This window comes from Mobula birostris, chromosome 24 (assembly GCF_030028105.1).
Source record: "Mobula birostris isolate sMobBir1 chromosome 24, sMobBir1.hap1, whole genome shotgun sequence".
NCBI classification, from domain to species: Eukaryota; Metazoa; Chordata; class Chondrichthyes; order Myliobatiformes; family Myliobatidae; genus Mobula; species Mobula birostris.
This window is the reverse complement of record NC_092393.1, coordinates 60,217,372-60,241,614: the sequence shown is the minus strand read 5'-3', so window position 1 is coordinate 60,241,614 and position 24,243 is coordinate 60,217,372. Positions and strand designations below refer to the sequence as shown.

The following is a 24,243-nucleotide window of genomic DNA, read 5'->3' as shown; positions in this document are numbered from 1 at the left end:
TTGCTGCGACATTGCCGCAGCCTTGGGCTGCCGCTGCGATGTACAGCGCAGGAAACTGGTGGAGCGGGGTGTTGCTGGTTCACGCTCAAACTCAGATAGTGATAAATTGTAACTGTTAACAAACGTGGCGCGCCTGTTGCTGTGTGAAAATGGAAAAGACAGGTTAACCATTTGGACAGGGGCTGCTTATTCAAGCTGACTGTCAGGCTTTTCAGAAAAGGTCACACCTGACACATGGTGCAACCTTTCCCCTTGTCAGATGGTGACAGAGCATCTACGTTTCTCAGCAAACCATTGTTCACCGCCCACACATGCATTAAGTAAATAGTGATGCAGCTTTTTGTCACACTGCAGGACATCCCAATATGCATTAGAACCCGTGGAACCATATTCATGCAAGAAACCATGCAGGAATTGTGCACACCAGAAGATTACACTCTCACACACCCACACACAGTGACAGGAGAACTGAGGACATCAGTTGTGGGCAACAACTGAAGGGGCAACTGCTTCATTGTGTGTGTGTGTGAGAGAGAGTATCAGTGTGTGTGTGTGTGTGTGTGTGTGTGTGAGTGACAGAGAGAGAGAGAGACAGCATCGGTGTGTGTGTTCCAGTGTGTGTGTTTGCCAAGTGTTTGAATGTGTGGGTTGCTGAGTGTGTGTCCCAGTGTATAGATGTGTGTGTCTTCAAATGTGTATCTCAAGTGCACGTATCCCAGCATGCAGCCATGTGTGTGTGTGTGTACTAATGTGTGAGTGTGTCAGTATGTGTGTGCATACCAGTGTGTGTGTGTGTCCCAGTGTATGTACCAATGTGTGAGTGTGTTAGGATGTTTGTTGTCAGTGTCCCAATGTGTGTATCAGTGTGTCAGTATGTACCAATGTGTGAGTGTGTCAATATGTACCGGTTTGATAGTGTCAGTGTGTGCATCCATATCAATGTGTGTGTGTGTGTGTGTGTGTGTGTGTGTGTATATACCAATGTGTGAGTGGGCCATTGAGTGTGTGCTTACCTGTGTATGTATGTCAGTGTGTCCCAGTGTGTATACCAATGTGTGAGTGTGTCAGTGTGCGTGTGTGTGTTTTGTATACCAATGTGTGAGTGTGTCAGTGTGCGTGTGTGTGTTTTGTATACCAATGTGTGAGTGGGTCATTGAGTGTGTGCTTACCTGAGTGTGTATGTCAGTGTGGCCCTGTGTGTGTGTGTGTATGTGTGTGTGTGTGTGTGTGTGTGTGTACCAATGTGTAAGTGAGTGAGTTAGTGTGTATGTGTGTGTGTGCCACAATGTGTGAGTCTGTAGTGTGTATTCTAATTGTGTGTGTATGTAAAAGTGCACGTGTATCCTAATGTGAGTATTTTCACAGTGTGTGTGCACGTGCCACTGTGAGCGTGTTAGTGTGAATGTGCTGCATTGCTAATGTTGCCCTCCCCTCCCCATGCCAGGAGGTGAGGGGTGCGGTGGAGGAGGGCCATTGTGCTGCATTGCTAATGTTGCTCTCCCCTCCCCGTGCCAGGAGGTGAGGAGTGCGGTGGAGGAGGGCCGTTGCCTGCGGAGTCGGGTCCACCTCGCCGAAGCAGCGCAGCGACAGGCACAGGGCATGGAGATGGACTACGAGGAGGTGATCCGACTGCTGGAGGCAGAGATTACGGAGCTCAAAGCTCAGCTGGCAGACCAGCACGGCCAGACCAAGGTAAGAAAGAATGCGGTCTTGGGTTACTGCAGCAACCGAGTGGTCACTGTGCCACGTCCTGTCAGCATACAGTGCTCAGTCAAGGTAACAAAGTAGGTCAGAGCCTGTCAGAGCCTTCCACAGCTATTCAGAGGAAGTCGAGCAAGAGACACGAAGTGACTGCTCCACTACTCAGGCGAGCCATGAACATGGGCCCTGACCATCTGGGACATTCACCAGGCAGCCTCTCCCAGACAAATCTGCCCGTTCTCTCCCTTCATTTAAGTGGGGAATCTGAGTCCCAGGGCCGGAGAACGGTTTCCGGATGCTCCCATGGGCCCTGAGCCATGGACACGGCTAGAGTGCTGCCTATGAATTGGTTTATTATTGTCATGTGTACTAAGATACAATGAAAAGCCTGTCTTGCAGGAACCAGTTCCCACTACAGTCTGTCAGGAGTTTGTACGTTCCCTCCATGGCCGTGAGGGCTTCCTCCCTCATCCCAAAGATCTACAGTTACTTAGGGTTAGTAAGTTGTGGGCAAGCTATGTTGGTGCTGGAAGCCCGACCCCAGCACATCCTTGGACTGTGTTGGCTGTTGACACAAACAGTGCATTTCACTGTATCTTCCTGTTTCAATGTACATGTGACAAGTAAAGCTAATCTAATCTAGAGAACCATTGTTAGTCATATAACAGCAGGGTAGAGGTAGTTGTTGGTGGGACGTGCTTTCAGGCTTTTGTATCTTCTGCCTGCCAGGAGAGGGGAGAAGAGAGAATGTCTGGAGTAGAATGGGTCTTTGATTATGCTGGCTGCTTTACCAGGGCAGCGACAAGTGTAGAACGAGGCTAAAGTCACTTCCGTCGCTGAGCAGTTGGCAGGGTTTGGACCTTCTCTCTCACCCCACCCCTGTCCCACCCACTGTCCATCTCAGGGAGGCTTACAGACAAGGAGTAAGTCATGGTCCCATGCACAGAGCCGCAGCCATTATGAACGAGCTTAAACCAGAGTCACAAATCACTGTGAATCGGCCAGTCCACTCTGTGGCCCATTGGTGTCCTGGCTGAAATAAGCCCCGTGGGCATGGCTTAGAGTTGAAGAAGAAGAAGGAATCTAAGAGGAGAGGATAGTGCATCAGGGAAGAAACGGAAAGAGATGGGCAACTACTTGTCTGCATTTGGCCCATAACCCTTATTTACCAAACACTTTGTAAATGTCATGGTTGAACAGCCCTCTACCGCTTCCTCAGGCAGCTCATTCCATACACCCTCTGCGTGAAAAGTTGCTCCTTAGGTGCCTTTTAAAACTTCCCCTTCACACTTTAAACCTAAGCACTGTAGCCTTGAACCTCCCTCTCCTGGAGAAAAGACTTTCACTTTATCTGTGCCCCTCATAGCCTTATAAAGCTCAATAAGGTCACCCCCAGCCTATGGTGTCTCTTACATTCCAGAGGGACAAGAGGTCCCAGCCTATGCCATCTCCCTTTATAACTCAAACTGTCCAGTCCTGGCAACGTCCTCATAAGTCTATTTTGCACCCTCTCCAGTTTAAGGACATCCTTCCTACAGCAGGGCAATCAGAATTGCACCCTCCACTGCAAATGTGATCCACCAAAGTCTTGTTCAAATGTAACATGATATCCCAACTCGATGAAGGCAACCATTACAAATGACTTCCATACTACCCTGTCGAACTGTGTCCCCACTTTCAAACAACTATCTACTTGTACCCATAGATCTGTCTGTCCTACAACGCTCCCAGGGCCTTACCACCTTCTGTGTATACCCTGTCATGAATTGCTTCGTCAGCCCAGTAACGTAGCAGCTGACACTAGAGATGAGGAGTTCAATTCCTGCTGCTGTCTTTAACAAGTTTGTACACTGTCCCCATGACCGGGTGAGTTTCCTTTGGGTGCTCGAGTTTCCTCCCACGTTCCAAAGGCATGGGTGCTAGTAAGGGTTAGTAATACGTGGGCGTGTTGTGTTGGTGCTGGAAGCATGGCAACCTTTGCAGGCTATCCCCCAGCACATTCTCGGACTGTGCTGGTCATTGACACATATAACACATTTCACTCTAAGTCTTGATGTACATGTAACAAATAAAGCTAATTTTTAACCTTTCTTCTTCTTTCTCTTACAAAAAACATGCACGACCTTGCCTTTATCTGTTCCAGAGCAGAATGTTGGATTTAAATCTTCACTAAATCCTGTACCCAGTCAGTGAGCTGTGGAGTAAAGGATGACAATCTGGTGAATTGATTGGGTCAGTGGATCTGTAACCAGAATTGAAGTGTCCCCAAGTCCTGCAAATGTAGTGTGGCTGTGAAAGTACAGCGAGGGTAAGTGAACACTGACAATATAGTTGTGTTCAACTGCAGGGTGACACCCAGGACCTGAGAAAGCGAATCGCTGTCCTCGATTGTCAGCTACGGAAGTCAGAGTCAGCAAGGAAAGGCTTCGAGGTGTCCACTGAGAAACTGCTTCAGTTTGTGGAGGTACGCCATGTATAGGAGTACTTATGTGCTAACCCTGGGTATATACTGACTGGTGGCATGGTTATATACTGACCCTGAGTATATACAGACCAGTGACGGTTACGTACTGACCCTGGTTATATACTGACCAGTGACACGGTTATATTCTGACCCTGGTTATATACTGACCAGTGACACGGTTATATTCTGACCCTGGTTATATACTGACTGGTGACACGGTTATATACTGACCCTGAGTATATACAGACCAGTAACACCGTTATATACTGACCTGGGTAAATACTGACCAATACGGTGTATTGGCCTTCATCAATCATGGGATTGAGTTTAGGAGCTAAGAGGTAATGTTACAGCTATATAGGACCTTGGTCAGGCCCCACTTGGAGTACTGTGCTCAGTTCTGATCACCTCACTACAGGAAGGATGTGGAAACCATAGAAAGGGTGCAGAGGAGATTTACAAGGGTGTTGCCTGGATTGGGGAGCATGCCTTATGAGAATAGGTTGAGTGAACTTGGCCTTTTCTCCTTGGAGCAGCGGAGGATGAGAGGTGACCTGATAGAGGTGTATAAGATGGTGAGAGGCACTGATCATGTGGATAGTCAGAGGCTTTTTCCCAGGGCGGAAATGGCTAGCATGAGAGGGCACAGTTTTAAGGTGCTTGGAAATAGGTACAGAGGAGATGTCAGGGGTAAGTTTTTTACACAGAGAGTGGTGAGTGCGTGGAATGGGCTGCCGGCAACAGTGGAGGCGGATAGGACAGGGTCATTTAAGAGACTCCTGGACAGGTATATGAAGCTCAGAAAAATAGAGGGCTATGGGTATCCCTAGGTAATTTCTCAGGTAAGGACATGTTTGGCACAGCTTTGTGGGCCGAAGGGCCTGTATTGTGCTGTAGGTTTTCTATGTTTCTATAACACAGTTATATACGGACCCTGGGTGTATACAGACCAGTGACACTGTTATATATTGACCAGTGGTCTGGTTATATACTGACCCTGGGTATATACTGACCAGTAACATGGTTTTATACTGACCCTGGGTATATACAGACCATTGACATGGTTATATACTGACCCTGGGTATATATTGACCAATGACATGGTTTTACCCTGGGCGTATACAGACCAATGACACGGTTATATATTGACCAGTGGTCTGGTTATATACTGACCCTGGGTATATACTGACCGGTAACACAGTTATATTCTGACCCTGGGTATATACTGACCGGTAACACAGTTATATTCTGACCCTGGGTATATACTGACCAGTAACACAGTTATATTCTGACCCTGGATATATATAGCCCAGTAACACGGTTGTATACTGACCACTGACACGGTTGGATACTGACCAGTGACACAGTTGTATGCTGACCCTGGGTATATACTGACCAGTGACACGGTTGTGTACTGACCCTGGGTATATACTGACCAGTGACATGGTTGTATACTGACCCTGGGTATGTACTGACCAGTGACACGGTTGTGTACTGACCCTGGGTATATACTGACCAGTGACATGGTTGTATACTGACCCTGGGTATGTACTGACCAGTGACACGGTTGTGTACTGACCCTGGGTATATACTGACCAGTGACATGGTTGTATACTGACCCTGGGTATGTACTGACCAGTGACACAGTTGTATGCTGACCCTGGGTATATACTGACCAGTGATATGGTTGTATACTGACCCTGGGTATGTACTGACCAGTGACACGGTTGTGTACTGACCCTGGGTATATACTGACCAGTGACATGGTTGTATACTGACCCTGGGTATGTACTGACCAGTGACACGGTTGTGTACTGACCCTGGGTATATACTGACCAGTGACATGGTTGTATACTGACCCTGGGTATGTACTGACCAGTGACACAGTTGTATGCTGACCCTGGGTATATACTGACCAGTGATATGGTTGTATACTGACCCTGGGTATGTACTGACCAGTGACACGGTTGTGTACTGACCCTGGGTATATACTGACCAGTGACATGGTTGTATACTGACCCTGGGTATATACTGACTAGTAACACAGTTGCAGTGGTGCTAGAAGGTTTGTAGAATTTTCTCTATTTCTGCATTAATATGGTTTAATATGTGATCAGATCTTCACATGTTGTAAAACTAGATAAAGAGAACCCAATTAAATGAATAACACAAGAAAAAACTTCATTTATTTATTGAGAAAAATTATCCAATATTACATGTTGGAAAACATCTGTGAACCTCTGGGGGTAAAGCTCTTTGGAGTCAGGTGTTCTAATCAATGAGATGAGATTGCAGGTGTGGGGCGTAGAGGTGCCCTGCTCTATAAAAAAAGACACACAAAGTCAGGTTACTGCCAGAGCCGGCTCTTCTCAAGAAAGATCTGTTTATGTGCACCCTGCCTCGATCAAAACAACTTTCAAAAGACCTTAGAAGTAGAATTGTAGAGATGCATGAAGCTGGAAAAGGCCACAAAAGCATTTATAAAGACCTGATTTCATCAGTTCACAATAAGAGAAATTGTCTACAAATGGAGGAAACCTCGAAGGGCCGAATGGCCTACTCCTGCACCTATTGTCTATTGAAACAGTAGTGTTGCTACTCTCCCTAGGAGTGGGCATCCTGCAAAGATCACACCAAGAGCACAGCATGCTTTACTGAAGGAGGTAAAAAAGAACCCAAGGGTAACAGCAAAAGGTCTGCAGAAATCTCTAGAACTTGCTAAAATCTATGTTCATGTGTCCACTATGAGAAAAACACTGAACAAGAAATGGTGTTCAGGGAAGGCCACCATGGAGGAAACCACTGCTCTCCAATAAAAACATTGCTGCACATCTCAAGTTTGCAAGAGACCACCTGGATGTTCTACAATGCTTTTGGGACAATGTTCTGTGGACAGATTAGACAGAAGTTGAACTTCTGTCAGAAATGCACATTGCTATGTTTAGAGGGGAAAGGGCAGTGCACACTAACACCAAAACCTCATCCCAGCTGTGATGGACGTGTGGTGGAAGGAGCATCATGGTTTGGGGCTACCTTGCTGCCTCAGGATCTGGACAGCTTGCAATCAGTGAGGAAACAATGAATTCAAAATTGCACTAAGACATTTTACAGGCGAATATCAAGGTAGCAGTCTGTCACCTATCACCTGTCACTGAATGATGCAACAAGACAATGATCTGAAAGACAAGAGTAAATTAACAACCAGATGGTTTAAAAAGAAGAATATTCGTGTTTGGAATGGCCGAGTCAAAGTCCTGACGTTAATCCTATAGAAATGGTGTAGTAGGGCCTGAAGCCAGCAGTTCATGCAGGGAAGCCCATCGACATCCCAGAGTTGAAGCAGCTTTGTAAGGAGAAATGGCCTAAAATTCCTCCAAGCTGATGTGCAGGACTGATCAAGTTACTGGAAACGTTTGATTGAAGTTACTGCTGTACAAGGTGGTCAGCAAAGGTTCACATACTTATTCCAACAAATACATGTAACATTGGATCGTTTTTCTCAATAAATAAATGAACAAGCAACACACATCAAAGTTGCTGGTGAACGCAGCAGGCCAGGCAGCATCTCTAGGAAGAGGTCCAGTCGACGTTTCAGGCCGAGACCCTTCGTCCTGACCTGGTGAAGGGTCTCGGCCTGAAACGTCGACTGCACCTCTTCCTAGAGATGCTGCCTGGCCTGCTGCGTTCACCAGCAACTTTGATGTGTGTTGCTTGAATTTCCAGCATCTGCAGAATTCCTGTTGTTTGCGTTTTTAAACGAACAAGTATAATTTTTTTGTGTTATTTATTTAATTGGGTCTTCATTATCTAGTTTTAGGACTTACGTGAAGATCTGATCACTTTTTAGGTCATATTGATGCCGAAATAGAGAAAATTCTACAGGGTTCACAAACTTTCTAGCACCACTACGTATAATAACAATGGCACAGTTTGTATACTGACCGGTCACTCTGATATATACTGACCCTGGGTATATTCTGACTGTGGGTATGTACAGACTAATGACATGGTTATATACTGACCCTGGGTACATACAGATCAGTGGCACGGTTATATACGGACACTGGGTATCTCTGTGTATCACACTGTATTTACTGTGTAATACTAATATACTGATCCTGAGTATCCGTAGTCAGAGATCTTGGTACCTTTGTGTTCTGACCCTGGATGTCTGTGCACACCAATCAGAACTATTTTTATTTTCAACCCTCGTACAGAGCATTCACTCCACGTGGACAGATCACACCAAGTGGCCAATTTATGTGCTGTAACTCAATGTGACATCTACCCCTTCCAGTAGACGCATTAATGTTCTCGTGCTGTTCGTGACACATGCTTTCTCTTTATCTCCAGATGGTCCACGAGCTCCTGTTGGAGAGTCCAGCTGCCCCAACTAATGTCTGGTACGTAAACAACAGCATTGCGATCGCAGGGAACATGTAATGAAACGGCGCTGTGTTGTCAGCACTGTGATATGCAGTCTGGGATTTTGCAGTGTGGGAGTGAATGGTTAGCTCTGTTGGGAGGGGCCAGCAAGCTGGGATAGTGTGATCACAGTCCCATGTTGTCACTGGGGGTTTCTATAGATGGGTTTTTGAGAGCATTGTGGGCTAAAAGGGGCTCGTTCTAGTGTTGTTGCTGCTGCTTGTATTTTTCCGCTGAGCATTGCTGGCATGCTACATTAATGCCAGAATGTGTGGCCACGCTAGCGAGCTGCCCCCAGCACACCTTCGTCTGTTTAGGTTATTAACGCAACCAACCCATTTCACAGTATGTTTCCATGTACACGTGACCCAGGGTCAGTTTATAATCTGAAACTTGAAATATTGACGCTCTAACGAGCATCCAGGCAGATTCTGAGATGCTGGTTTCTGCAGGCCTAGTGCATGAGATGAAACATAGCACAAGTGATCTGACCCTAGCCTTGTACACCACATAATGCAACCTCCCCCACGGCACTGCCAGCATCAGCTTTGTTCCTCGGTCCTCCTCTCCAGCCCTCTGAACCCAGAGGCTGGGCACTCCTCCTTGTGGACCTTACACAATCCCAGCACCACACCCCACACCCCACACAACCTCCTAGTCAACGATGTACTGCTTTGGGGTCATCGCTGCTGCAAAGTAGAGGGAGCATAAGATGTAGCAGAAGCCTGTCCTGTCTATTACGGTTGATCTACACTGTCCTCATCTCCTCCTCCGTGCCAGGTCCCCACAGCCCTCAATTCTTCATTCTTCATATTTGACTATCTCCACCCATCTCTAACAATCCTTAAGACCATAAGACATACGAGCAGAATTAGGCCATTTGGCCCATCGAACCTTCTCTGCCATTCTTTCATGGCCGATTTAACCTCATTCTTCTGCCTTCTCCTGTAACCCTTGATGTCCCTAATAATCAAGAATCTATCAGCCTGTGCTGTAAATATGCTCAATAACTTGGCCTTCACAGTTACCTGTGGCAACGAATTCTACAGATTCACCATCCTCGGGCTAAAGAAATTCCTCCTCATCTCTGTTCTAAAGGGATGGCCTTCTAGTCTAAAGTTGTGCTGTCTGGTCCTAGACTCCCCCACTATCAGAAGCATCCTCTCCACATCCACTCTATCTAGACCTTTCAATATTCGATCGGTTTCAATGAGATACCCTCTCATTTTTCAAAACTTGACAACCAGTCTGCCCAGAATAAGCTTCAACTGAGCTGTACCACCAGCAAACCTATTTGTGGTGATGGTTGTTAAGGGATAAGTACTGCCTGACAAAACACTAAGCTTCCTACTTCCTAACTTCCCACTGCTTTGGTAGAGGGCCAAGAGGCAGCAGTTTCTTCCAACACCAGTTCGTTCTCCCTCAGCAGAATAGCGCTGTGTAATTCTGTGTCCACCTGAGCGAACAGACAGGGCTTCAATTTGCCATGTTGTCCAACAACAAAGCAGTACTCTCTCTGCTAGACTAGAATCTCAGCAGAGACATTGTATGCAAGTTTCTGAAGTGGGACTCGAGCCCAGAATCTTTGACCGCAGGACCTGACTAATGTCTTGAAGACCAACTTAAAATTGTTATTACATTAACTCCAAGAAGTTTCCTAAGAAATTGCTTTCTAAGAAATGACCGTGATCATTGCAGCCTTACAAGAATCTAAAATAAATATAATAGTTTACTTTTTTTAAATTAGTGAATTTTGTTAGAGCCAAATATGTTGCATAGCTAAATCATGTTTCCCTGACCCTGACTGAAGGAATAGTTAAATGAGCATATACACAAGATTCTGGAAATCTTTAACAACATACGTAAAATGCTGGAGGAACTCAACAGGTCAGACAGCTTACGTGGAAAGGAATAAAGAGTCTACGTTGAAGGCCGGAACCCTTCCCCAGGACAAGTTAAGAATCAGTTAATCAGTACTTCATCCAACACCACAAACATTCACTCCTCCACCACCGGCACACGGTGAATACCAGCAACACAAGTGGTTCTGTAGTTACTATTCTGGACGACTCTACCTGGGCCTCCCAGACCACTAACTTTTACCATAAGGAATACTAGACGAATTCTAGAGATCTAGGTGTTCTTGTACATCAGTCACCGAAAGCAAGCATGCAAGTACAGCAGGCTGTGAAGAAAGCTAATGGCATGCTGGCCTTCATAACAAGGGGAATTGAGTATAAGAGCAAAGAGGTCCTTCTGCAGCTGTACAGGGCCCTGGTGAGACCACACCTGGAGGACTGTGTGCAGTTTTGGTCTCCAGATTTGAGGAAGGACATACTTGCTATTGAGGGAGTGCAGCGAAGGTTCACAAGGTTAATTCCTGGGATGGTGGGACTGTCATATGTCGAAAGATTGGAGCGACTGGGCTTGTATACTCTGGAGTTTATAAGGCTAAGAGGGGATCTTATTGAAACATATAAGATTATTAAGGGATTGGACACGCTGCAGGTAGGAAGCATATTCCCGCTGATGGGTGGGTCCAGAATCAGAGGCCACAGTTTAAGAATTAGGGGTAGGCCATTTAGAACGGAGTTGAGGAAAAACTTTTTCACCCAGAGAGTGGTGGATGTATGGAATGCTCTGCCCCAGAAGGCTGTGGAGGCCAAGTCTCTGGATGCTTTCAAGAAAGAGATGGATAGAGCCCTTAAAGATAGTGGAGTCAAAGGTAATGGGGATAAGGCAGGAACTGGATACTGATTGTGGATGATCAGCCATGATCACAGTGAATGGCGGTGCTGGCTCAAAGGGCCAAATGGCCTACTCCTACACCTATTGTCTATTGTCTATTGAATTCTGGGATGTTATAGAAGTTGTGTAGGACATTGTTGAGGCTTAATTTGGAGTATTGTGTGCAGTTCTGGTCACCTACTTTCAAGAAAGATATCAATAAGATTGAAAGAGTGCAGAGAAAATTTACAAGGATGTTGCCAGGACTTGAAGACCTGAGCTACAAGGGAAAAATTGAATAGGTTCGGACTTTCTTCCCTGGAGCGCAGGAGAATAAGGGGAGATTTGATAGTGGTATAAAAATAATGAGGCGTACAGAGAAGGTAAATGCAAACAGATCTTTCCCACTGAGGCTGAGTGAGACTAGAACTAGAGGTCATGGGTTAAGAGTGAAAGGTGAAATGTTGAAGGGAACATGTGGGGAAATTCACTCAGATGGTGATGTGAGTGTGGAATGAGCTGCCAGCGGAAGTGGTGGATGCGGGTTCAGTTTCAGCTTTTAAGAGAAGTTTGGGTAGGTTATGGAGGGTTATGGTCCGGGTGCAGGTCAATGGGACTAGGCAGGATTCGTTTGGCATGGCTAGATGGGCCGTGGGGCCTGTTTCTGTGCTGTATTGTTCTGTGACTCTTAAGAAGACCACCACCTCCAGGACAGAACTGTCATACTTGGAAATTCATCGCCTTTCCCTCATCAAAGCCAGGTCTAAATCCTGCACTCTCCTGATGCCGTCATCAGGAGGACTGCAGTGGTTCGAGGAGGCAGGCTCACCGAGCAGTGACCTATAGCCAAATAATGCTGGCCTTCCAGCTCCCATAAAATGATTTGTTTTGAGAAAAACTGGATGAACCTCCAGATTTTCAGGTCCAAGATTGCCACAGAATCTTCATTTCTGTAGTAGCAAGCAATCTGCTGGAGGAACACAGCGGGTCAAGCAGCATCTGTGGAGGAAGGGAGAAAGAAATTGTCGACATTTCATCTCAAAATCCCACCTCACCCCTTTATACTGACCGATTAAACATCTCATCAAACAACAATGCAGTAATCTCTGTGCTAGACTGGAACCTCAGCAGTGACATTGAATACAAGAGGGTCAGAGCCATCTCTATTTCCTGAGGAGACTGAGATCCTTTAACATCTGCCGGACGATGCTGAGGATGTTCTACGAGTCTGTGGTGGCCAGTGCGATCATGTTTGCTGTTGTGTGCTGGGGCAGCAGGCTGAGGGTGGCAGACACCAACAGAATCAACAAACTTATTCGTGAGACCAATGATGTTGTGGGGATGGAACTGGACTCTCTGACGGTGGTGTCTGAAAAGAGGGTGCTGTCCAAGTTGCATGCCATCTTGGACAATGTCTCCCATCCACTACATAATGTACTGGTTGGGCACAGGAGTACATTCAGCCAGAGACTCATTCCACCGAGATGCAACACAGAGCGTCATAGGAAGTCATTCCTGCCTGTGGCCATCAAACTTTACAACTCCTTCCTTGGAGGGTCAGACACCCTGAGCCAATAGGCTGGTCCTGGATTTATTTCATAATTTACTGGCATAATTTACATATTACTATTTAACTATTTATGGTTCTATTACTATTTATTATTTATGGTGCAACTGTAACAAAAACCAATTTCCCCCAGGATTAATAAAGTATGACTATGACTACAAGTCTCTGAAGTGGGACTTCATTGCCCTCTTTATCCTCTCAGTCCTGAGGCAGGGTTTCGACTCAAAACATGGACAATTCACCCTCTCGTACAGATGCTGCCTGACCCACTGAGTTCCTCCAGCAATTTACATGTGGCTTCAGATACCAACATCTGCACTCTCTTGTGTCTCCAATTCTCTTTTAACTTGCTCGACCACAGGAGCAGAATTAGGCCATCTGCTCTGCTATTCCATCATGGCTGAATTATTATCCCTCTCAACTCCATTCTCTGTTTTCTTCCCTCCCCCACACACACACACACACACCCAACCTTTGACACGCTTACTAATCAAGAACCTAACTTGCTGGAAAATTGACAACTGAGGAGTTAACAGCCAAACCCACGTGCTCCTCAACACAAAAGTTATCAGCTCAGAGGGCTGCCAAAGTTGTTCACAATGTGTTGAGCCTCGGTGTGGGAGGGGCAACATATTAATTACCTATGTGGCCAGGACCTTCACCTTCAGTTATAGACTTACTTGTCCAGGATATCTATTCCATTTTAGTGGATGGTTATTGATTTGGTATCATTCACATGCCGTCATCTGCAGCTTTCTAGTTTCACTATTGGTTCAGTTTCAGGTTGAAGACTGCGGGTCGTGTTGAAGCTTTTCGTAGGTTACAACAGGACATGAATAGAATACAGAGCTGGCCTGAGAAGTGGCAGATGGAGTTCAGTCCGGAAAAGTGTGAAGTGGTTCACTGTGGAAGGTCAGATTTGAAGGCAGAGTGCAGTTTAATGGCAGGATTCTGAGCAGTGTGGAGGAACAGAGGGATCTGGGGGTCCACGTTCACAGATCCCTCAGAGTTGCTGCTCAAGTTGATAGGGTGGTTAAGAAGGCGTATGTTGTTGTGACCGTCATTAGTCAGGGAATTGAGTTCAAGAGTTGCGAGGTAATGTGTTCAATTCTACTTGTTTCACTATAGGAAGGACGTGGGAGGTTCAGAGAGGGTGCAGAGGAGATTTGCCAGGGTGCTGCCTGGATTAGAGGGCTTGTTTTATCAGGACAGATTTGGTGAACTAGATCTTTTCTCTTTGGGGAGGAGGATCAGAGGTGATGTGTTAGAGTTGTACAAGATAATAAGAAGCATAGATAGAGTAGACAGCCAGAGACTTTTACCCAGGATGAGAATGGCTAATGTGAGGGCACATAATTTAAAGGTGATTAGAGGAAAATATAGGGGGGGATGTCAAATGTAATTTTCTTTTTTACACAGAGTATGGTGAAACACCCTGCCAGGGGTAGTGGTAGGGACATTTAAGAAACTCGCAGATAGGCACATGGATGATAGAAAAATGGAGGACTATGTACGTGGGGAAGGTTTAGATTGATCTTAGTGTAGGTTAAAAGGTCGGAACAATGTCATGGGCTGAAGGACCTGAACTGTTCAATATTGTGTGATTCCGTGTTGAAGTTGCCTGAGAAAGATTGTCTACAGGGAGTTTTGCTTGTGCGGCCAGCAGCCAAAAACCGATGTGTTTACAGTTTGGTTTTAATCCAACAAGGAAAGCCAGATAAATGCATTCAGTTCAGAGTTTGTGTTTAGGCTGCAAATCAGCGATGTCTTGTCGTGAATATTCTACTCTTTGTTCACCTACAACACTTGTTGGTGAACGCCTGGTCACTGTTCCACCTGAGACATCGCAGTAACTAAGTGCGGACTTGGGATTTCCGGCCACGATCGCTGGATCCCACCAGCAGTCTGCTTGACACCATGCCTCGCACCTGACCTCAGTTCCTCCAGTTCTAGATTCTTGTACACACACAATCACTGTCGCTGACTAGTTTGATACCCCTCTTATAGCACGTCTCACCACATAACACACTATTTACGTTTATTTATCACATGGACATTGAAACATAGTGAGAAAATCTGCAGATGCTGGGAATCCAAGCAACACACAAAATGCTGGAGGAACTCAGCAGGCCAGGCAGCATCCATGGATAAAAGCACAGTTGACATTTCAGGCCGAGACTCTTCATCAGGACTGGAGAAAAAAGATGAGAAGTTGGAGCAAGAAGGTGGGGGAGAGGTGGGAGAAGTACAAGGTGGCATTTGATAGGTGAAACCGGAAGAGGGGGAGGGGTGAAGTAAAGAGCTGGGAAGTTGATTGGAGAAAGAGAGAGGGGGCTGGAGAAGGGGGAATCGGATAGGACAGGACAGTAGACCATGGAAGAAAGAAAAGGGGGAGGAGTACCAGAGAGAGGTGATGGGCAGGTAAGGAGATAAGGTGAGAGAGGGAAAAGGGAATGGGGAATGGTGAAGGGGGGGATGATAACTGGAAGTTAGAGAAATCTAACTTAGATTGAAGGCTACCCAGACGGAATATAAGGTGTTGCTCCTCCAATCTGAGTGTGGCCTCATTGTCGCAGTAGAGGAGGCCATGGACTGACATATGGGAATGGGAAGAAGAATTGAAATGGGCAGCCACCGGGAGATCCTGCTTTTTCTGGAATTCTCAGACCTCCATCTCCACCGCATCTGCTCTCAGGATGAGGTTTTTCATCCCAGAACTAATGAGATGTCCTTCTTCAAAGAAAGGGGCTTCCCTTCCTCTACCATCAACGCTGCCCTCACCCGCATCTCTTCCATTTCACACACGTCTGCCCTCACCCCATCCTCCCACCATCCCACCAGGGATAGGACTCCCTTCGTCCTCACCTACCAGCCCACTGGCCTCTGTGTTCAGCACATAATTCTTCCTAACTTCTGCCATCTCCAACAGGATCCCACCACCAAGAACCTTCCCCCCCCCCCCCAATTTCTGCAGGGATCGCTCCCTACACAACTCCTTTGTTCATTCATCCCTCCCCACTGATCTCCTTCCTGATACCAATCCTTGCAAGTGGAAAAAGTGCGATACTTGCCCCTACACTATCCCCCTCCTCCTATTCAGGGCCCCAAGCAGTCCTTCCAGGTGAGGCAACACTCTACCTGTGAGTCTGTTGGGGTCGTTTACTGTATCCGGTGCTTCTGGTGCGGCCTCCTGTATATTGGTGTGACCGACGTAGATTGGGAGACCACCTCACCAAGCACCTACACTTTGTCCGCCAAAAAAAGCAGGGTCTCTCGGTCACCACACATTTTAATTCCACTTCCCATTCCCATTCCGATATGTATGTCCATGGCCTCCTCTAATGCTGCAATGAGACCACATTCAGGTTGGAAGAGCGACACCTTATATTCCATCTGGGTAGCTTCCAACCTGATGGCATGAACATTGACTTTTCTAACTTCTGGTATTTGCCCCTTCACCATTCCCCATCCCTCTCTCACCATATCTCCTTACCTGCCCATCACCTCCCTCTGGTGCTCCATCCTCTTCCCTTTCCTCCATGGTCCTCTACCCTCACCTCTCAGATTCCCCTTCTTCAGCCCTTTATCTCTTTCACCAGTCAGCTTCCCAGCTCTTTACTTCACCCCTCCCCTTCCCCCAGATTCACCTATCACTTTGTACTTCTTTCTCCCCTCCCCCCACCTTCCTGCTCCAACTTCTCATCTTGTTTTCTTGTCCTGGTGAAGGCTCTCAGCCCGAAACCTTGACTGTACCTTTCTTCATAGATGCTGCCTGGCCTGCTAAGTTCCTGCAGCATTTTGTGTGTGGTACAGTGAAATGTGTTATATGGATTAACTACCGACACAATCTGAGGCTGTGCTGGGGCAGCCAGCAAGCATGGCCACACCCCCAACACTAAGTTAGCATGCCCACAGTTTGTTAACCCTAACTCGTACATCTGAATGTGGGAGGAAACCACAGCACCCCATGGTCACAGGGAACTGGCACAAACTCCCTCACGGACAGTGATGGGAATTGAACTCTGATCACTGATACTGTCAGAGAATTACACTAGCACAAGTGTCGCCATGCATTCCGGCGCCAACATAGCATGCCCACCATGTTCAGCAGAACAAGAAAAACAGCAAAGGGTAAGTTCTCTGTACTGACAGGGAAATCTCAGTGATCCTCAATGCAGAATAATATCTCCGAGCGATGAAGACCCAAACATGAAAAGAATTTACATAACACTGAACCAGGTCACTGAGCATTTCTCTGTAGCTCGGTTGTTCCCTTTCTCATTTCAACCGTAATCGAAGATCTTATCCATCAGCATTGTAATTCTGAGTTCATTATGTTTTTGTGTTTTCTGAACTGGCCCCATTTGGTCTTTCAAAGTTCATTTCTGATCATTTAATCTCCCTGCCCGCCCCTCTCTCAAAACCTGTTTTTGATCTGCTGTGACTTTGTTTGTCCCAGCTCTGCACTGCCTGAAGAATGTTGCAGTCTTGAACCCTCTCCATGTGCCTCCCAAGCCCACAAAGATGATGTGCCTTTCTCTCCCCCCTTCCTTCACTCTTTCTCTCTTCCTCCTGCTCTCTCTATCTCTAGTTTTATCTCTACCCATCTCTCTCTGTCTTCTCTCTCTCTTTCTCACTATCTCTGTCTGTCTGTCTCTCTCCATCTCTCTCTGTCTGTCTGTCTCTCTCCGTCTCTCTCTGTCTGTCTGTCTCTCTCTCTCTCTCTCTCTATTTATTTTATTTAGAGATACAGTACAGTAACAGGCCCTTCTGGCCCAACGAGCCCACGCTGTCCAATTACACCCATGTGACCGACTCACCGACTGACCCGCTCGTCTTTAGAACGTGGGAGAAAATGCAGCACTCGATGAAAACCCATGCAGCCGCTGGGAAATGTACCAACTCCTGACACCCAGTAGTGGGAAGTGAACCTGGATCACTGGCAGTCTGATAGTGTTACACTAACCACTCTGCTACCAAGCTTGCCCCTTGTTTCAGCCATCTAAGTGCTTCTGGCACCAATATAGCATGTCCACAACTTATCAACCCTAATCTGTACGCCTTTGGAATGTGGGAGGAAACCAGAGCACCCGGAGGAAACTGGTGCGTTCACGGGGAGACTTTACAAACTCTTTGCGGACAGCAGCAGTCGCTGGCACTGTAATACTGCTGTGCTAACTGCCACACCACCCTACTGTCACAGAGCCTTCTTAGACAGAAGGCAGCCATTTGGACCATCGAGTCACATACAAGAGAAGAGGAAAAGGAGTAGGCCACTCGGCCCTTCAATCCTGTCCTGACTATCATGATTGGTCTACACTGCCCTCATCTCCTTTTCTGTGCTGGTTCTCCACAGCTTTCAATTCTTTGATCTTTATCTACCTCCACCCATCTCTAACAATCCATAAAACAGAGTTAGGCCATTTGCCCCATTGAGTCTGCCCTGCCATTCAATCATGGCTGACATATTATCCCTCTCAACCCCAGTCTGCTGCCTTTTCTGCCATTTTCTTTACACAGAGTGGTAGGACGCATTGCCAGAGCTGGTGGCAGAGGCAGATATTTTAGAGACTCTTAGACAGGCACATGGATGATAAAAAAATACGGAGGGCTATGAGGGGGGAAGGGTTAGATTATTCTTAGAGTAGGTTAAAAAGTCAGCACAACATTGTGGGCCGAAAGGCCTGTACTGTACTGATTTATATTTTAACAGATCCTTGCATAACCATCTCTGCTCCAAGTGTCCAAAGTCTATTCACATATCTATAATCCCTTGTCCCCATATTCATTTTGGTAACTCCCTCTCCACCTAAAGCCCTCTCATGCTGTCGGGTACAGCCACAGCCAAGCACACTGCAGGGTCGCTGCCTCTCAGCACTGGACACCTGGATTTGATCCTGGCCTCTTGTTGGTGTGTAGTGCTGACACGATTTCCCTGTGGCCGCAGGGTTTCCTTTGGTTGTCAGTGTGTAGTGCTCACACGATTTCCCTGTGGCCGCAGGGTTTCCTTTGGTTGTCAGTGTGTAGTGCTCACACAATTCCCCTGTGGCCGTGGGGTTTCCTTTGGGTGCTCCAGTTCCCCCCGCGTTCCAGGGCTGACAAAGACCGGTGGGTTAATTGGCCTGTGTGTATACTGTAGGTGAGTTGGAGGGAGCTGGTGGGAATGGGGGGACATTGAATTCTTCTTTACTCTTTACACTTTTTTTGTTTGTTATAGTTGAATGTCATTTTTTGATTTAATTATATATTTACCTATTTTTATTTGGCGATACAGCACAGAGGAGACCCTTCCAGCCCTTCGAGCCACGCCGCCCCAGCAAACCCGATTAACCCTAACCTGCTCACAGCACAGTTTACAATGCCAATTAACCTACCCGGTATGTCTTTGGACTGTGGGAGGAAACTGGAGGACCCGGAGGAAACCCACGAGGGAGGACATACAGAGACTCCTGACTGAACAGTGCTGGAATTGAACTCCGAACTCCGGTACACTCCCAGCTGTAATAGCATCACGCTAACCACTACACTACCCTGGCAACCACTGATTGTTGTGTGTTGTGCCAACATACAGCAGCAAGTTCCTAATGCACATAAATGTATATGGAGAATAAAGTTGATTCTGATCCTTAAAAGGAATGGGAGTAATGTCAGAGCAGTGTAAATGGTCAGCACTGACTCGATGGGCTGAAGAGTCTGTTCCCATGCTATAACGCTGCTGCAGATGAGGCCAGACCAGTGTTTTAGCTCAGAGTCCGAGTCTCCTCTTTGATAAAACGTTTCATCTGCCCAGTTGCAGTTTTCCCCTTGGATACAAGCAGGGGGGAGGGTGGGGGGAGTGGGAGTTCAGTCAAAGCTCGGAAATTAACATTGGGTCCCTCTCTCTCCTCTTCGGTGTGCTCAGTGGGACTGGTATCAGAAGATTTTCAGGTCCACCGACCCCTCAGAATGTCCTCTCTCGGTACGGCCACGGTGGTCCCGGAACGTTATCTTCACTTTCAGCCGATGCCAAGGAGCTGGCCAAATCAGTCCGCTCCATCGTTGAGACCGACTGTAAGTACAACATCAGCAATTATTGCTCAGATCCAGTTCGGTGATAGAGCGCTAGATTCAGTTGGCACTAATTAGAGCAGTCCATAGCTCAGAGCCATAAATATAACACAGGCATAAATATTTTATTTCTTATTGCGCCTGAGTATAGAAAGAAAGATTGCACACGTCAGAAAGGGGAAGGCTACGTCTGTTCAAACGCAGAGGTTGAGAGCTGACACAGCAGGAGCCTCTAAAATTGTCTGTTTCAAAAGAGTGGGCACTGAAGCTGTCTGTACATGCGTGAGTGCACACTCAATCAATGGACGTGTGAGAGTCAGAATACTCTCCACGGAATAGATGTGGAAATCTTTCGGGCTGGTTGCATCACCGTCTGGTGTGGAGACGCCGATGTACAGGATCGGGAAAAGCTGAAGAAGGTTGTAAACTCATCATGGGAGCTGGCCTCCCCGGCACTGAGAACATCTTCAAAACCCAACGCCTCAAAAGGGTGGCATCTATCACCAAGGATCCCCACCATTCGGGCAAGCCCTCTTCCCATTACCGTGACCAGAGAGGGGATACAGGAGCCTGAAGGCTCACACTTAAGATTGTAGGAGCAGCTTCTTTTCCTCCACCGTTAGATTTCTGAATGGTCCATGTGGGGCATAGAAGTCAGTGGGAAGTCATCACGGCTCAGGGCGTCGGAGTTTGGAGTTCAATTCTGCGGTCTGCTGTAAAGAGTTTGTACATTCTCCCCCCTGAATGCGTGTGTGGGTTTTCTCTGGGTCCTCCTGTTTCCTCCTGTGGTCCAAAGACGTAGCAGTTAGAAGGTTAATTGGTGATTGCAAGTTGTCCCCTGGTCAGGCTGTGGAGTGTTAAGCAGGGGGCTGCTTGGTGATGTGGCTTGAAGGCCCAGGAAGGGCCTGTTCCATGCAGTAAATAAATAAATAATCACCACCTCTCTATTCTGCACTTTTGTCATTTTAATTTTTATCTATTGCGCTGTCCTACTGCTGCAAAACAACAAATTTCACGACATATGGCGGTGAATTTAAATCTGATTCTGACTGGGGGGTGGGGGTCGCGCGGGTAGGAGTGGTAATGTGGAATACTAGCCAGCAATCCTCATAAGGAATCAGGCAAAAGTCCTTTAGCCAGCGCGTGTACACAGGGTGCTCAACCTTTTTGAGAACGTGTGCCCAAGGTGGCGGTAATCTTCTGAGGAAGAATCTCTCCCACGAGCCTTTATAATTTTGAAGATTATCATTGATTATTGAATTAGTAACAATAACTATGGACTTTATTTTTAAGGAAAAAGGATGAGTCCTGTTGCTTATTTACATCTAAGCATTGTTTAACTATTAATGAAAGTATAACAGAGACAGATGGAAATAAAGGAAGTATTTTACTAAACCTGTTCAAAAATTAATATTAATCTTTTAAAAAGACAGTTGAAAGAATAGCTTCATTTCTAAATGGTATTGTTATTGTAACTGCTTACTATTCAAATGCTGATGTGTACACCAGGTGCGTGAGGATTTCAAAATGTTTCATTCAACGTCACGAGTTCCCGCAACCAATAGCTAGCGCCGGGCTGGCGTAAGACGTTTCCTGGGAAACATCTCTCCACTCTTGAGTTGTAAAAATATATCATCTGCTGCTCCAAATGTTGAAGGCCTCAACGGAATGGATGTGGAGTGGACGTTTCCTGTGGTAGGGAAGTCTAGGACCAGAGGACACAGCTTCAAAATAGAGGGACATCCATTTAGAATGGAGATGAGGAGGAATTTCTGTGGCCAGAGTGGTGAATCTGTGGAATCTGTTGCTGCAGGCGGTCGTAGAAAATGTATTGGGTACATTTAAGGCATGGGTTGTAGATTCTTCATTGGTCAGGGCACAGAGGGATACGGGGAGAAGGCAGGAGATTGGGGGCTGAGAGGAAAATTGGATCAGCCATGACGAAATGGTGGAGCAGACTCGATGGGCCAAATGGCCTAATTCTGCTCCTATATCTTATGGTCCTCATTTGGCAGTAAAGACAATCATTATATATCTTTTTATTATGGGTTTAAAAAATCGGGAGTGTTCGAGTTTCCTCACACATCGTGAATGGTCCCCAATGGCAGGGTCTTTGGGAGAGTGGATCCCGGACACAGTGATCAGTGTAAGTATGGATGCTTGATGGGTCAGTATGGACATGGTGGGCCGAAGGTCCTCTTTCCATGCTCAGTCTCTCCATGACGCTGTTAGCTTTAGGACACAGAGCAAAGAATCGGGATAAGTAGCTGTTTCTCATATAGGAAGTCTATAGATGTGGAGTTCCTCGAAGGCCGTGCTGCTGTGTCCGGCTATGTTCAGAGTGAGAGACACTCCAGTAACTACCTGCTGCTCTTTACTCTTTAAAGGACAGCCACTGCCCTTTAACCTTCCCTCTGAAGTTCAAAGTACATGTATGTCACCACATACGACCCGGAGACTCATTTTCTTGCAGGCATTCACAAGAAACATAATGGAATCAACAAAAGGCCGCACCCAACAGGACAAACAAATAGCCAATGTGCAAATACTAAACAAATAAATATTGAGACCATGAGATGAAGAGTCCCTGAAAGTGAGTGAAATTGGGTAAGGTATCCCCTCTGTTTCAGGAGCCTGATGGTTGAGGGGTAATAACTGTTCCTGACCCTGGTGGTGTGAGTCCTGAGGCTCCTGTACCACCTTCCTGATGGCAGCAGTGAGATGAGAGGCTGGGCTGGGTGGTGGGGGTCCCTGATGATGGATGCTGCTTTCCTGCACTACGCTCCGTGTAGGTGTGCCCAATGGTGGAATAGCTCCCTATTGGAATATCCATTACTCCCCCGACATTTCCCTCCACGTCCCACCAGGCCCAAATTCTCTACACCCCATTTATCATTGTCAATACTCACAAGTTTTGGTTTGAGTGGTTCTGTCTTTCCCCTGGGAAGGGTCAGAGTCTCGATGTCTGAGAGTCTGGGCCAGGAACTGGACGTTCGGGGTCTGTTATCTGAGAGTCTGGGGCCAGGAACTGGATGTTTGGGGTCTGTTATCTGTGAGTCTGAGAGTCTGGGCCAGGAACTGGACGTTCGGGGTCTGTTATCTGTGAGTCTGAGAATCTGGGCCAGGAACTGGATGTTCCGGGTCTGTTATCTGAGAGTCTGGGCCAGGAATTGGACATTCGGGGTCTGTTATCTGTGAGTCTGAGAGTCTGGGCCAGGAACTGGACGTTTGGGGTCTGTTATCTGTGAGTCTGAGAGTCTGGGCCAGGAACTGGACGTTCGGGGTCTGTTATCTGTGAGTCTGAGAGTCTGGGCCAGGAACTGGACATTCGGGGTCTGTTATCTGTGAGTCTGAGAGTCTGGGCCAGGAACTGGACGTTCGGGGTCTGTTATCTGTGAGTCTGAGAGTCTGGGCCAGGAACTGGACGTTCGGGGTCTGTTATCTGTGAGTCTGAGAGTCTGGGCCAGGAACTGGACATTCAGGGTCTGTTATCTGTGAGTCTGAGAGTCTGGGCCAGGAACTGGACGTTTGGGGTCTGTTATCTGTGAGTCTGAGAGTCTGGGCCAGGAACTGGATGTTCGGGATCTGTTAACTGAGAGTCTGGGGCCAGGAACTGGACGTTCGAGGTCTGTTATCTGAGAGTCTGGGGCCACGGACCAGAGACCTGGAAGCAGCCTGCCCTGAGCTTGGACAAGTGTGTGTGTGTGTGTGTGTAAAGGGGCTTGTTTTGCTGTTGCTGCTGTTTGTGTTCTGCTGAACGTTGTGGGCATGCCATGTTGAATATGTGGCGACACTTGCGGGCTGCCCCCAGCACATCCTTGCGTGTGTTAGTCGTTAATGCAAACGACACAGCGCACAGTAGGTTTCAATGTACGTGTGATAAATAAATCTGAAATCTGGCAAGGTTGTGCTGTATGTGCCTTGTTAACTGTGGACCAGTGTCACGGTTCCACACTGCGGAGGTTGTACACACTAGACGCCAGCACTCTGCACTGTGCCAGCATCAGCAGTAACATCTTGTAATCATAACTGAGGTCAGACTCTTAAATGAGCCTTGTGAGCTGGCTGGATGTGTCTCTGAGACCTAGTGTTTGGTCTTTCATGGACCCCTGTCAAAAGACTGTTCATGAGATTTGAAACAAACTCAGGAGGCAGAGGAATCTGGAGCTTGAATATCCAAAACAGAGTAGATGTGCAGAGGCATGGTGGCCAAGGTGATTCAGTTACATTCTCATTACTACCATCAGAAAAATGATTAAAGACTAGCTTTATTGTTACATGCACGTTGAAATACAACATTTGCCTCAACAAC

At 46.9% G+C, this 24,243-nt stretch overlaps 1 protein-coding gene across 1 annotated transcript in view; it reads left to right on the top strand.

Annotated features, from left to right (window-relative positions):
* Positions 1 to 24,243, top strand: part of LOC140187197 (syntaxin-binding protein 4-like) — a 104,553-nt gene that overhangs the window by 74,036 nt on the left and 6,274 nt on the right. The window contains 4 exon segments of the mRNA XM_072242260.1: positions 1,516 to 1,692; positions 4,049 to 4,165; positions 8,519 to 8,568; positions 19,786 to 19,934. Coding sequence (XP_072098361.1) covers positions 1,516 to 1,692; positions 4,049 to 4,165; positions 8,519 to 8,568; positions 19,786 to 19,934 — 493 coding nt within the window.